Source organism: Falco peregrinus, chromosome 5 (genome assembly GCF_023634155.1).
Source record: "Falco peregrinus isolate bFalPer1 chromosome 5, bFalPer1.pri, whole genome shotgun sequence".
Taxonomy (NCBI): domain Eukaryota; kingdom Metazoa; phylum Chordata; class Aves; order Falconiformes; family Falconidae; genus Falco; species Falco peregrinus.
This window is the reverse complement of record NC_073725.1, coordinates 21639155-21655229: the sequence shown is the minus strand read 5'-3', so window position 1 is coordinate 21655229 and position 16075 is coordinate 21639155. Positions and strand designations below refer to the sequence as shown.

Here is a 16075-nt window from a genome sequence, read left to right as displayed (position 1 = left end):
AAACCATTTTTGTTTGCTTTTGCAAGAAAAAAAGTACTACCAGATAATTGGAGGGGAACAAGGGAAATGAGACCTTTTGCTCATCTCCCTTAACAGTGGTTCGAAATGTCTGCAAACATCTCTTCTTCGGGAGTGGTGTCTCCTCCCTGAAGCCAAATCATGTGGCTCTTGCTCAGGCAGAGAAAGGCTGATGGAAGACAGCAGCCCCCCAGTATGAGCAAGGGTGGCTTGCTTGCATCAGCTCCACCCGCTAAAGGAAGGTTTGTAGGTCAGACCCAAGACACTGAGTTCCAGGCAGGAGTGCCAAGGGAGCGAGGGTGTTATTTTCAGAAAACACCTCAGGATTTGTCTAGACCATGACTTACACACATGCCTGAGCCTGTTCTCCATAAGCGTAGGTGCAGCACACGCTTGGGAGCCTGAGGCTCCTGAGCTTTGCTGAGGGACAGAGCCTGTGGCCAGCGCTGGCCCAAACCTTTGCTCCTGTGGCCTGCATGGGCTAAGCATGGCTCCAGGCACACTCAAGAGGATGCTCTGGCCACGTGTGACATCTGGCAGAGAGCCAGCAGGGTGGCTGGAGAACGTGTGGGTCATGGCATGCAGCGTGAGCCTGCCCTATGCCTTTGCAGTGGAAATGTTGCCTATGTGACTCGAGTGCACTTGTTTCATTAATTTTAAATGGCTTTTTCTTCTCCTGAGGTCATATGTGCATATTTGAAAGCCGCATCCCAAATTCCCTGGGGGTAGCTTTTGCCATTGTTTGCAAATTTTTATTGTTTTGGTGGATGATCCCACAGGCTTCTCCTGGCAGAAACCTAAGGACACTCTGAACTACTTGGTGGGGAGTCCTGTTAGAGTTACTAGTGGGACTGTGATGAACAATGGTAAAAACCAAATGTTTCCAGGATTAGCCATTAGTGGTAGTTTGTATTTCTACCTAATCTGTCTCTGTTGCTTTTATTATTTTTCTCTACACAGCCTTTTTTCGTTAAATGAAAGTTTAAACAACATTTTTTCCTATTCAATATAAATAGTTAATAACTTCAGGGTACCAGAAATGCAGTGCAAGCCTCTAAAAGCATTTTCAATGCATTAAAAAAGAAAAAAAAAAATCGGACTCTCACCATAGAAATCCAGCCCTCTGAGAACCTGCATCTGCAAGGTCTTCAGCAGCCAGCTGTGACAGCACCACAGCGGGCTCAGGGTACTGCTGATAGAGGCACTCCTTGGTACAGCCCTGAAGAAATGAACTCCGGATTTTACTTTTTTTTTCCCCTTCCAAGCCAAATCCAGGTTGAAAAGAGCCATCCTCCTGGTGGCTGCTGTGAACCGGCAGGAGCCCAGTGGGGAACCCTGTAGAAAGTTGGCTGTGGCTTCCAAGCTGTGGTTTGGCACACGTCCTCTCCAAGACCTCTGCCAAATATTCAGATTTCTTTTTAGTGGTTTTTTTTCTTTTTCTTTTTTTTTTTTTTTCCTTTTCATGTTGGTATTTTATTTAACTGTACCACATGAGCTTAGGGCCATTAGCTTGATATACTTTGTCACCAGAATGGGCGATTTTGTGTGGAGTTCTTTGATGGAAGGTAAAAATATGAGGTGTATGTAGAAGGTGAACAAATTGCGTTGAGAGGAGGTTGTAGTAAAGGTAACACGAAGCAGTAACACTGCTATTAGGTCTGGTTAGTGTATCTCTCCTGTATGGGAATCTGACATCACCTTTACGTGCCAAGTTAAAGAGACCTCTGGTTCCCACTGGCAAAGCGTGGGAGAGGGGAGAAACACTGGCACCCAACAAAATGTTCTGATCTTTCCCCAAACGCATTAAAAAGCAAGTTCTCCAGCAGTCGGGCTCGGTGAGCACAGGAGAGGAGTCCAAGGTGATCCTCCAGCACTTCTTTAAATTTTCCTTTCCAAGGGAGTCTGGGATTCCAGTGTAAACCCTTCGCCGAGCGGAGCGCTGGCTGGGGAGTTGCGTCAGCTGTGGCAGCATTGTTCTGGAGCAGCCTGACCTCTTTAAAAAAAATACGTATTTTTCCAACACTAATAAAAACCTTAGCTGAGGTTCTGTCCCTTTTTGTGTGTGTGCCTGAGCACTAAATTAAAAAAAAAAAACAACAACCCAGATGTGAATCTATAAACCATCTGTTTAAAATAACTATTGTGCAGGACTGTAATTAAAAGTTATTTATTATGAATCTTGGGATCCTATTATGGATTTGACTGACTCCCAGGTTTCTGATTTAGCAAACGGTTTATGTATTTATGAGCCATGTGTCTCTTCCGCACTTCTTGGTGCCAGAGTGCATGTCCTTTAAACAAAAGAAAAAAAAATCCCCTACCCTCCCATAACTGTTGGCTTCTGAATGTTGCCGTCTAAGAAGTTTTCTCTTAAGAACAGCAAAAATCAAAGTATCTGAGAGCTTTCAACAACTCCAGAGACGCTGTTGACAACACAGATGGAGGTTTGGTAATACAGCTCTCCTGCATGCAGCTACTTAGCGACTTTTTAAATGTATGGCTGGGACAAGTAATGAAATGTTACGATGACTGGGGGCAGGAGCAGAAATATTTGGAAGGAAAGGATTTGTTGCTGAAGTGCATTTGCTCTCCCCCTCTGCCTTGCCCTTGTGAAATGGGTGGGAAAGAGGCAGCAAAATCGAAACAAGCAGATGGACAAGTAGACATTAGAAGCAGTGATTTGGGCAACCAAGCGAAGGCAAAAAAACTAAGAAAAAAAAAAAAAAAGCAAGCTCCTAATGACAATTGCTCTTTGTTTTATCTTTGTACTTTTACACCCAGTGGGCCCAGGAGATCTGCACTGGATAATGCCTGACTCCAACAGACTAAACAATGATTTACCAGCCCTGTTTTATCTGCTGCTGTCCTATGATTGATCAGCATGGTACATTAACCCTTTCCTCCACATCTGCTGGCCTAGTTTTCCGCAACATATAGCACTGCGATAAAACAACAGGGTTTTTTGAAAGAATTTTGCAATTAAATCCGGTCCTAGAAGCAGCAAGAGGCAATTGGATGTGTTTCTCCACAGCTACACCCATCTCTTCATAGGACACGAGAGATTTTGCTGTGAAGGCTACGCCAGGGCAGTGTGTTGCAATTGTGGCTCTACCATATATCTGTTCAGCAGAAAGCTCCAAAAGGAGCAGTGCTGGGCTGTGCTGTGCGTCGCACCCTGAAGAGCATCCCAGCCCCGATGGGCAGGGACTTAGGCATCTCAGGGTGGCATCTGAAACAACTGGTTTTGGAGCTGGCTGGGGCTTGCCCATCATACCAGCTAGAGAGGGGGAACATCAGCTTTGCAAATCCAGCCCCACCGAAGTGCTTAGCTGCCCTTTTCATGCGGGCAGGGATTAGCTCTGTTTACCTGGGAGACACAGAGCTGTCGCTGCAGACAGGAGGATGCAGCTCCTCCTCCAAGGGACAGAGCTGCTCTTGCTTCTTTTCTTTAAAAAAAGGATGGAGTGGAGGGGCACAGTCAGTGTGGCACCTCCTGCCCGCCTTTTAGCACCATGCTGTAACAACTCACCTTTGAGATTGGGATCCAGGTTTGGTGCCCTCCATGTCCAGAGGCAATTCAAAGATTCATCTCCTCCTTTCCCCACAAGCATCCTCCTGGTCAGGACCGGTGCCTTTTGGGAGCACGAGGAACAAGCCCCTCTGCTGCTGAAGCTGGGCCGCTGAGCAGCAAGTGGTTCAAGGTCCATTGGGATAGAGAAAGGAATTATGATGTGTAGCCTACTGCTTAACACACCCTTCAAGGGGGAAGGACCCTTCATTTCGCATTGCTGCACCATGGGCTGCTAATGTTCTTTATGTGGAACAGCTGCTTAATGTAAAACAGCCCTTGGCACCAGGACATGCACTCCAAAATCTTCCCTCACAGAAAACATGGCTGCTAGGGTGTACAGCCTGGGTCAGTTTTGCTTTCTCTTTCCAGTTACTCCCATCCTCACCGGTAATGCAGGTCCTGAGTTTGGAGTTGGGCCGCCAGCATTGCTGGTGATAAGGGCAGAAAAGCAAGATCCAAATTTTCCTGCCCCCTGGGTTGGCTCAACGGCTCCGAACTCATCACTGGCAGAGAAGATTTCTGGTTTAAGTGATGTGGGGGAAACAGGAGGCTTTTCCTTAGGAATGGTAGCTAGCAAGTATCTCCTGTTTGAAATATGCATGTTGGGGTCGTCCTTAGGAACATTTTGCATCAGCAACAAGAAGCAGCCGTGTCAAGGTATACCTGAGGGCAAAGGGAGGCAGCTGGTGTCAGGGGAGAGGCTTCGAGGCTGCCTGGGATGCTAGGCTGAGCTAGCAAATGAGGCATTTGCCCCAGAAGTCCCCTGGGAATCAGGGAGTGGAAAGAAATACAGAGCTGTGCTCTACTTTTTGTCCCTCTCGCTGCCATCTGCAAGAATAATTTCTTCCTTTGAAGAGGGCGTCTGACAGGTAGCTTCCCACTGGACACCACAGTGTGGGGCCAGCCCAGCTGGCTCGGCCCAGGAGGGCACTGTGCATCTTGCAGGGGTGCAGGATAAGTGCTGTGGCTGGGCAAATCACCTTCTACAAGGAATATACTCCAAACTGGATTCAATCCCCCTTCCTTCAATCCTGCTTTCACCATGCAGATTTTCCCACAGATAAGGTAATGGGGCCGCTGGGCTTATTAAATCTTTCCCTGAGTAAACGCTCATTAAAGAGAATCAGAACTTCACAGAGCCCTTTAAAAGACAGACTGTTTATAGTCGATCTGGTAAATTTGATTCTGCTGCCCTTCAACAGGCTGTATGGAGGCAAAGTCAGGGGCACTGTGTTTGCCTAGAGGGAATCAGGATTTCACCCTGCACTCTAAAAAGAAGTTGTTGGGCTGTGCCATGGCTGCTTTGTGCCACTCCAGAGCTACAGACCTGCTGTAAATTCAGCTTAACTCATCAGTTAAATGGCATTGATGGTTGCTCTGCAATGCTGGAGCGATGCAGAGCTGCCAGCACGTAGCAGTAACCAGCAGTAACCTGGCTTTTTACAGTAGTCATTTGTGTGGCTGCAGCTGCACTTTAGGGCCTGATTCTCATTTGCTGATGTCACACCAGCTTGGCCAGAGCGAGTCCTCATTTACACTGATAAGATTGAAATGCCTTTATAGCTCCCATCAGATCAGGCAGTGACTTTGAAGAAAATAAACGTCTGATTTTAGACAAAGGGCTGGAGTGTAATAAAAGCTGCGTGTTGTCCTTCACAGGCACCTTGAATAAGGCCACAGGGAGCAAAAGAAAAAGACTGGAAAGCACAGCTTCTTTTCCTTGAGTTTTATGATTTACATTTTTCTAGCCCTTTGATTTTTTGGTCTCTAATTAAGTCATAAGATTGGGCGAGGTGGGTGCTTGCATTTAGTAGATGGCCACCTGTGTCACTTAATGAACTGAGCTACTAATTATAGGTGGAGGTGACTTCAGAGGGCTACTCTTAGCCAGGAATTTCAAATAGCAAAATTTTACTGAACAAAACGCCCAAAGTATTTGTTTTCTGCCCTTATTTAAAGGCAGGGTTGACACCACAGGGGCAAGGCAGGCCATAAATTGGACTATTTCTCCTGCCCGCTGTCGCACATCCTCTGTTGACAACCCTTAATGTGGTCAACGTGCTCTTTGGCCTTGGCCATTGCTGGCTCTTTGCCATAGAAAGATGACACTATAATGCACAGTGATTCCAACTGCTTGCGGTGTTTCATTGATTCTCAGCATTTTGGGAAGAAAGATGAATTACGGGAGTCTCTTTTCTAGTATAGTAAATAGTAGCCTCCTTTGAAGGACCTCTAGGTAGCTAAAAATTACTTTCAGCAGTGGCAGAGTTTTATTTACTCTGAGGTTGCCACCTCCTCCTCAGCCGTCTGTCCTTTTGTCACCCTGAGAAATGGTTCCTGAGCTGTGTGGTTCATGGGGCAGCACCTCAAGACCCCGAGGGTATTTTAACAAGCACATTGTGTAGCTAGTTGTTCGTTTCAGTGAAGCGCATCTCTTCAGTGGGGCATGTTTTCTGTACCATGATGGGTAGCGGTCATGAATTACCATCTAAGTGGAGTTTAAACAACGTTTACTTGGCCTCCTGGATAATTCAGAGACCATTTGTTTTCCACTGCATTCCTTGAAAGGGAGAAAGATGTTTTGAGTCACAAGGACCTCTCCTAATTGAAAGAGTAGGTTGCTAGCCTCATGTTTTATTTCTCAATCGCAAGAAATGGTAGCCGTGGATTTGGTTTGCTTGCAATAGCTTTTGTCTATTTCTTTTTTTTCCAGAATAAGGAAGTGACATGCAAAAGGGAGAAGTGTCCGACGCTCTCCAAGGACTGTGCTCTCGTCATTAAGCAGAGAGGAGCTTGCTGTGAGCGTTGCAAAGGTGCGGCTCCCTTCCTATTGTCTCCCTCTTTTTAAAATGTTATCTTTTCACATTTACGTTGCCAGAGATAGAACAAAGTCAGGAGCTTCTCAGCTGGGACTTGGCTGTCATCAGAGGCTAGAAAAGGGCAGTAACCATAATTAAAATAAATATGTTTACAGAGCTGGTGGGGATGCATAAATTCACATATTTGTCCAGTAATTATTAGTTCTTGCACAGCGATAATCCTTTAGAAAGACATCTTTATTGTACTTCATGGGTATATTGTCAGTCTTTGGAGAGATATCTCCTGCTCTGACTTTATCAGAATTATTTTAGGTCAACGTCAATCCACTAGTAGTCACTGGTCAATAGGAATTCCTTAAATTTTTTGTGTGGTTGGACAGAATACAAGTAATGTTTCTGAGTAATAAAGAGCAGAGTAATGATCCATGACTATTTCTATTTCTTCGCATACTGCAAACAAACCAACCAAATTGTATTCATTTTACTAAATATCTCTGGATTCAAGTAATAATATTGTAATAATATTTTTATTAAAGCCAAAATGGAAAAAAATCTGAACATTATACATTTATTTATTGACTAGCATTCTTCCAAGCTCTTTAGAATGAAATTATTATAAAATATATATTAAAACAATTAATTGTGTAAGCATGTATGGCTTGTAACTACCATGCTTACCCACATGAAAAATGTACAAGTAGATGAAAGTGAAAGCTACTCTTTTTCTTTTTTTTAATATATATTGGGGTACTAAGTAATACGCTTTAAAAGACTACTTTTGCTGAGGCACTGCTGATGCAGTCAATGAGGTGGAGAATATCAGATTCAGACAGCTTTTCTTTTCTTTATTTTAATCTGATGTTTAATTCCCCAGTGGTGATAGAGTGGTTTTGAGAGGCAGATAGGGTAGGATAAATTGTTGGGAAATGCAAGCATTTATTGTCTTCTCAGGGGAAATACAAATTCGGATAGAAGAGACGTATGTTGGATATGTGTTTTTTTCTGGATGGCTGCAGAGGTGTGTTAGCTGCTGCGTTCATGATTTGCTTCTATGCTGCAACTTTGGAAGAGGCTTGGCAAGCCCAAATTCGAGGATTTTTCTAAAAGTCTGACAAAAGAAAAGGAAATTAACTGGGAAAAAAATTGTAGCATTACTGAAACAGTAAGAATTTGTAGTTGCAGGTTTCACACAAATTAAATATAATTTATTTCCTTTGTCAAATTGTGTTTAGTGTCAGCTTTAGAGCAAAAGATTCCTAAGTGTTAGTTAGGCTGGAGGTTGATTTTTCATTTCCATAATGGGATATATTGTTGGTTAATGGTCTGAAAATTTTATATGTGTAGATAGGCGTATGTGCGTGCATGCATACAAAATAATTCTACACTAGAAGAAAATTAGTGTTTCAAAGTTGATGATACACATATTATTTTAATACATTACTTTAATTCAGACTTCTTGTAAGATTTTTCTGTTTAACCTGGATTGGGGTGATTTTTGTCTTGGTAAGTTTTTGTTCTAGACAGATGCTTTTGCATCCATCCCATCCACAGGACATTATTAACAGGCTTGGGCCTTGCTCTGCAGACAGGTATGCCTGAAAGTGTCTAATAGGAAAATTAACAGGAACTGTTCAAGCATGGAAGTAGGAGCCACATGGATAATCGTGATATAAGGAAAAGGAGTTGTGCATTACAGAGATGTTAGAATCCTTTGGATGTATCAGTTAAGTGTATGGACGGAGAGATCCAACAAGATCCCTCACCCAAAACTACTAAAGAAACTAAGCACCCCTGATTTGTAGAGAAACTCCTTTCATCAACAAATAACTAACAGGTGGTGACAAGGAATGGTTATTTTCATAATGGGAAAAGATTACCAGCAGATCCTTGCAAAGATCTCAACTTGCCAACATGCTCAGAAATGATCTAGAAAAGGGTGAAGAAGGGCAGAAAGGTTGCTGCTGCTGCCCTGATCTCTTTAGCGCAGTAAAGGAGGAGGGCTGCCTGCGGGGAGCTGCAGGAGGTTCTTAGGACACTGAACAACTGATGACAAAATGGCAAAGGGAGTTAATGTGGATGGGAATAAATGGGTGCAGGCAGGCCGAAATGGTCCTAACTTTGCAAATATAATACTGGGTCCTGAGCTGACAATTAGCCATTAAGAACTGTTTCTCAGTGTTATAAAAGTTACTTTTGTGGCAGGATCAGCTCAGCCCCCAGTAGCTCTCCAAAGGGAAAACTGAACGTTGAGGGTATTAGGAAAGGAGTAGGGTACCAAACAACGTGCCCCATTATCACTCTGTGTGAGTCCATGGTGTGCCCACTGAGGGAGTACCAGGCAGGCTGCGTATTTTTGCTCCTCTGGAGGCTAAAGTAGAGCTAAAGAACTTGCCCTGTATTTTTCCCTTTTCCCTAGGTGTCTGTTATTGGCCGTTGTCAGAGAGAAGATATTAGCCTAGAAGGACATTTGGTCTGATCTAAGATGTCAGCTCCTATGTGCTTAAGATGCAAGAACAGCTTTAAATTTCAGAATTAAAAAAAAAAAAAAAAAAAAGGCTTTCAAGGGCTTAATTTTCAAAGTGAGTGTGAAATTTCTGAATAAGGTCTTCTGCTCTTTCTGAAAGGGAAAGCAAAATATGCACCCATATAACTACAGCAGTCCCGACACCACACATTGTCACTGGGTTGTCCTGGTGCCAGGGGAAGAGGCTGATGGAGACACCTCTGCCCCCGGGGAGGCTGCTTGCTCTCCTGCCACTCCGAGCACTGCTGAAGCTCCTGCTCTGTTCTGTGCAAAATCCCAAATTAGTGTCCTGTGGGAAGTATTTGGGGAATCAAGGGTGCAAACAGAAACCTGGCTGGGTAAAATTTCAGCTACTCCCTTTGGTGTCCCAGCGGCTCCTCGGCACTCCCTGCGCGGAGCTGGGCTGCAGCCGGCACTTGGCCCTGCAGCGCTTGTTCTCAGTTGCTATTTTGTCAGGCTGCCAGAGTGCCTATAGGGAATGCAAGCGGGAAAAGGGAAACAGGGATTTTTTTTTTTTTTAACTGGTTGCATTTCATTCAAACGTGAACAAAATGTTAGGATGAAAAGACATCAGAACCTGATGGCTTTTTTTTTTTTCTTGGCTTCATCCCCAAAACCTAGAAGAGCTTAATCAGGCTTTATGGGCTCTCGCCAGCTCTTTTTGAGAGCTTCACATCTTCCTACCTCATGAAGGAATGAATGAATGAATGAATGAATGAATGAATGAATGAATGGCTGCTGTCATTTGAGTACATCGGGAGGATAACATCAAGACCAAAGGGTACATTTCCAGAATTGGCTTGTGTAGGGAAGGAAACCACCACTCATGAGTCATTTGTGACATTGCTGCCAGGATATTTGATTCTGTTCTGAGGAGTGCGTGAGGGCTGGGTATGTAGGCCCAGTATCTCCAATAGCAAAGAAATCATCTGAAATGCAGAAATACTGTGTGCCTGCTATGGTGCATCCAGCCGAACTCCCGTATTTAGAGCCCTGCGTACAGGAGAAATGGAATTGTTAGTAGAAGATTTTTCCTGCAAATGATTGTGTGCTGAGTGTAACCCCCTTCCTTCCATCTGGGTATTTGTATGCTATTTAGGTAATTCCTAGCACTTTTTTTCATTTTTCTTAATAAACCAAAAAGTAAGAAACAGCAGCAAGTACAGCTTTTGCAATCAGAAAATCCACTGTGGTGGAAACAATATGTTATCCCTAATGAATTAAAAACCTGGGCTTTACTTAAGATCTTAATCCAGACTAGTAATGTGTTTTAATACTATTCTTGACTTCAGGCCTGTAGGACCTTGAATAGTAAGGTTGGTGGGGCAAGGCTCTTGATGGGTGTTTGCACAAAGTCTGGAGCAGAGAAACGTAGGCTCCCTGCTACAAGGAGAGTGCAAACAACTAAGTGTAATAGTTAAGATTTTTGGTGAGATTATTCTTCTGTCAGGTACTGTAGTTTATGAAACATACCATATACCTCTAACATACTATTAATTTTGAAAATATAAAAAAATTAAGCCCTCTTATTACTTTAGCATAGGCTAAATAGGCCACTTTTCATCTTTCGTTTTCTTTAATATGTTTAATGAAAACATATGAGATCATTGAGATTATAGAAATAGATTTGGCAATGTTTTCTCATTTAGTTGGACGGAGACCTGTCACTTGGATATAGAGCTCTCCGCACCTCTAATAATAAGTTATTTGCTCTCTGAGTCAGTGGTATTACAGGCTCAGGGCTGCATAAAGTTTGCTTTTTAAAATGGTGCACCATATTCTACTCTCTTATCCTAAAGAATCTGAATCTTCTATGGATGTACAAAGACAAAATTGGTGGGTATTTGTTACAACAGATAAGATTTGTTAAGTTTCTTCCACCTCCCGTGTGCAATTTTGCTTTTTCTGCCTTTGTTAACTTCTGAGAGTTACTGGGGGTGGGGGGGTGGGGGTGGGGGGTTGTTGTGTGTTTTTTAAAAAATTAATTTAGTGATCTTAGAGGTTCATGTGCTATGCTTCATTGATCTGGAGTCTACCAGAGAATGGAATCACAGCCCAGGCAACAGCAGCGCTAGTTCCCCTGAATAGTGAATATCCAAAGCTATTGTAGTTAATTGCACATTTCTTGGAAAGAATATACAATATTATGGTGGAGGATTGCAGCCAATTTCAACTATTAGGCCTGGCTTAAAAAGGAAGTTAGAGGGAGGTTATGAGTTTATCAGTGATCTGGCTATTCTACGGACGCCTTGCAGGAGCCATACACACATTTGGTGCCTTGTTGACCTGTGGACGCCCCTAGTGTGAGATAGCTGGTACCAGTTTGGTGCCCTCCTGTGAGACTGGCCAGGTGGGTATTTGTGGGGGCCCTGATTGGGGCACCATGCCTTGCCACCCATCCTCACAGGCTCTAAGGCAAGCTGTCAGAGGCAAGGGTGCGACCTAATACATGAATGGGGGGGGTGGATGGGGGTGGGCTGGGAAGATGGTTATGTATTTTCCTGCTAAAACCTTTTTCACCTTCATCTGAATAATCTAGTCCTGGCATCTGTCTGAGACTGCTTATGGAAAAAAATAGTCTGGGGACGTAATAAAGACTTTTCTCTTGGCTTTTCTCACTGCCTCTCAGTCTTCTGATAACTTGCTCCAGCTCTGAACCAGGAGGCCTGTTTGTTGAGGCTGGAGATACAGGTTGTTCTCAACGTTCATTCAGTTTCTAGCTTTGTTTTTCAAGTAAAGGCAGAAATTTTGAAGCAGTGACTTACAGATGCTAAGGACAGTGTCATCTGGTACCATCACAGTGGCAGCTTTGATTACTTCTGGTTATGCCTAGGAAAAGGTCTCTATCTCTCCATCCTTCGAGTTAACTCTTCTTACAAAGGCCTTAGCAGATACATTTCACATCCCTTGAACATCTGGTGTATACTATCGAGTTCAATAGCACCTCAAATTTCAGTTTTTCTTATTACCTTGGCTAATACACTTCTCCATTTATGTAAGAAGCTTTTAATGAACTGTCTTGTCATGTTGTCATAAATACTTTTGCAAACACCAGTCTGCAAACATCAAACATCGGTTACCCAGACTTTTATGATCACAGGGAAGTCCTTGAGGATGCTCATGTTAGAAAACAGCACAAGACCTCCATGCTGATATGTTGATGCACTTGTACCTTGTGTGTGGACATTGTGTCCAGTGCAGCATAATCAAAGGAAACTGAAGACCAGGATGGAGGCTTCATGCAACATCCACATGTAACGTTTCTCTGGAACAACATGATAAACATCTTAGGACACTTAATACAGGAATAAGAATTTCTTTCACTGTTTGAAACTGTGAGCTGTACTGATCATGAATGATTTTTCTGGTGTGAGGAGATTGGGTATAAATGGCAAGTAATTGTGTCACCAAGCAACATCATTCATGACACCCCTCATAACCATGAGACGTCACAGTTCTCCAGCTGCCAGGCTTGGCAAGCACATCCAGTATCAGCTCAAGATTCAATGGCAGCTCTAACTTCGTGGCATTTTGGATCGCCAGGATCTTATGGATCCCACAGAGCAACTTCCCCCCCATATATATTGTGAAACACAAGACATTTGAGAAGGTGAAATTCAGTCCCAGTGGGGTGCAGGGGGCAAGAACAGCACTGGGAGGAGCTGATTGTTCCTGCTACTATTTGGTCAGTGAGTATGAGCTGCTTTGCATCATGTGCCTGTGAACTGTGCAGTTCTGGCACAGTTTCACCCCATGGTCACCTTGCTGTGCTGTGCTGCGCGCCCTTTCCGTGGCCCCTGCGCCTTGTGTCCCCTGGGTATTGTAACTGCGATGGTGCAGCTGCAAATAGGTTTGGTTGTGCTCAGTTATAAAGGAAAGAGTTGGATTTTCACTGCTTAGAGTTACACTCAATAAGCATGGGAGATTTGGTATATATTTTCATGCTTCTGTGTTGACAAATGAAGACCAATGTTACCCAATAGGAAGTTTAATTTTCTAGCAGCTGTCAATGGCTTTACCATCATTAAAACATGTAAAAGTATATTTCATAATAGGTGTATGTATGATTCACAGTTCTTTTATTTTGGCCAACAGTTTTCATGCCAGGGAAATACTGCAGAATGTGCAAATTATTGGTGGGTGGGTTTTTTTTTTGTTTGGGGTATTTGGATTTTTTTGTTGGGCTTTTTTTTTTTTTTTGTACTTTATTTTATTTGATTTTTGGTGTGGTTTTGGGTGTTGTTTTTTGGTTTTTTGTTTGTGTTTTGTTTTTTTTTTTTTTCTAGAACTGCTATTTAGTGTTAGCATGCCTGAATACCTCCCTGAGGATTAATTTATCAAACACTAAATAAAACATGTCTTCTGACTGTTTTCTTTTTCCTAATGTTTATTTTCCATGCCAATAGAGAGATTACTTTTTTAAATAGAAAGTGGAGGGAAACCAAGAGAAAGACTTAATAGGAGAAGAAAGATCCTGAAGAAATGAGGGATGGGGAGCCAGTCTATTGTGCACCAATCTATCACTTTCTCTTGGGAGAAAAAGGAAATGACTTGTCTATAAAATTCTCATTAGCCTAAAATAAGCAAAAATCTCTTCTGGAATCTTATTAGGCAATGTCAAATTGAGTAATAAAGGCTTGTTTTTAATGAACTCCTGAGGACACTGGTTGAGCTTTAGCGCTACTAAACTGTCTCTCACAGTCAATTTCCCTATCGTCATGATACTGCTTGGTGCTGGGGTGTCTGGAGTAAGAAAAAAAAAGGGTCATTTAACAATGTTATTGGATTTGGAAAGACAAATGACTTCCTGATTGCCAGCTTGTCCACATGCCAATAACAAAATCTGCTATCATTTGCCTTTTTTGTTATTCCAGTCCAATTCCATGTGAAGATGCTTTTTTTGGAATTAAATTGCTCTCTTTCAAACTAAATTGGCCAAAGGTTGATTTATTATGTTTGCAACTAAGGCACTCAAGTAAGGTATGCACAATTTTGAAACAAAGTAGCTCAGTTCGTAAATTAGAAGTGATTTAACTATTTTATTGTCATTTTTTGTGCAGTAATGACTCAGTTCTAGAGGATCATTTTGCCTTTATGAGGTGACTAGAAGGTAATTAGCAACTTCCATGGCATATACAACAGTTGACCAACTTAAAAGTATTCAGTGGTTTGGTTTGATTCAGATAAGCAACTTTCAGCTTACTTGTTTATCCAGGACTTATCTGAACTATTTGGCTTGAAGTAGGTAGTAGGAACAAAACCTGCAGCTAACTGAAAGTTAATATGTTACATTAATAAAACACCAACTATTCTTAAAGAAAGAAACAGGAAAGACTAAAAAATTAGGACACACTCCTTGAGTGATATCAATCACCTTAGCTCTGTGAAAATTCATATAGACCACTGCTATTTAACTTCCTTCTGTGTGTAGAAATCTAAAGGTTTTCTTTACAGGGTATATGTCACGGGGTCAAATTTACCTATTAATGTCAAATCTGTTACTTTTCATGTACTCCTTAGAATATTCTCAGGCTTTTTGGATTCCCCTCTTGAAAACCTCCTCTGTAGCCCTTTCTTTTAAAGTTTTCTTTAAAGTGTGTATTCAGGCAGAAGTAAGTGGGTGGCATTTGTGACTATGCTAAGCTCTGATCTTTCTTGATTTATTCTTTTCTCCTGCTCTCCCTTTCAAATGGTGGATGGAGACAGTAAGTTAATGTCATAACAATTCCTAAGGGAATTAAAATGGCTTTTAGGAACCTGAAGTATGTTCCGCCATACATCAGGGACTTTGCTGATGCCTTTGGACATGTGATATTCAGTGACTGCTACTTTCCAAACCGAATGTGGTGGACCTTTAACCATGGGCAAGCTAGATCAGCTCAACTGAGTTGGCACATGGAGCGAGGCAGGTTTCACTCAGCTGAGTTTAGGTGAGGCTCGTGAACTTCCATGCTATGAGTAGGTGGGTTAGGAGAGTCCGGGTATATGTTTGTGGGTGTCAGCTGAGAGATTTGTACATTGAAAGTGAGGTTCAGAAAAACTTAGCTGGTATGCGGGCTTTATTTTGTTTCCCTTTTGAAGAGTGAGTGGTGAGTGTAGCTCTGCAGCATCCAGAGGGCAAAGCGTCAGGGCATGCCTCATCAGAGACAGGCTAAAATCTCACCTGGAGATTGTAAAGCCCTTGCTTTCTTGCCCTCTCTTCGGTTTGCCTGATGTTCAGCCTTCCCCCAGCTCTCACCAAGCCTGCTTGCATTACTGGCTAACTCTCCCCTTCCTTTGTGCCGTTTTCCTTTAACTGAGCATCTGCTGAAATCCAGCTCCCACCGTGCCTCATGCTGGTGCTTGCATGGTACTGCTCCATCTCCCTTATCCAACTGCTGGCCTGTGCCAAAGCTCAGGAGCGATCTTAGTATTTCCAATGCTTCCACAGACTTCTCCATCGTGCTCTCCATTTCCAAATTTCCCTTTTCTCGCCTGCAAGCTCTCCCTGCTGTGGTTACATCTGGTGTGCTGTCCCCCAGCGCTGGCTACCGGTGACAGAAATGGCTTGTGGGTAGGTGGAGCTGGGCTTCCCCCTTGCTCCCTTGCTGCTTTCCACAGGGGCAATGGCTGGTGCTGCAGGGCAGAGGATTTTGTAGCATACCTCAGTTATGCACCTCAAGGGAGAGCAGTGGTGACTGCACAGATGCACCACCTTCATGCTTTCTTGACCAGACTAATCCTTGAACTGAAAATTTCAGTTTAATGTGCACAGCGATGCATGCAGATTAGCCCAGGGTAATTAGCTTTCTTACAGAGGAAACATTTAAAATGAAAGAACATAATTGGTGAGCAAATATGCAAGGTATTTTGCAGCTGCTAGTTTCCAACATAGCCCTTGATTCTGTATAGTGCTGAAGATACCAGCCCCATCTGGTAAACCACATTTAACATTTATTTGGGTATTTAACAACACAGCTCGTTCCATCTGGAGTGTCCAGCACACATGTAAACTCTTTCTCAGACTGGGACCAGTATGTTAGTATGGCCTTGGCTACTGCAACTTGAGGATGCTAAAACACGTTGAGCAGGCTCTTGACATATATTAGGGTTTGCACTGAGCAGAGAGACTGTGCTACAGGCTTAGCCCGGTGTTTTTCAGAA

General features: G+C 42.9%; 1 protein-coding gene across 2 annotated transcripts in view; it reads left to right on the top strand.

The window, feature by feature from the left end:
* The window catches only part of BMPER (BMP binding endothelial regulator), a 145181-nt gene that overhangs the window by 18436 nt on the left and 110670 nt on the right, over positions 1–16075 (top strand). For both annotated transcript variants that reach the window (XM_055806836.1, XM_055806835.1), the window contains exon 3: positions 6303–6402. In XM_055806836.1, the coding sequence (XP_055662811.1) occupies positions 6303–6402 (100 nt within the window). The remainder of the gene's footprint in view (positions 1–6302; positions 6403–16075) is intronic.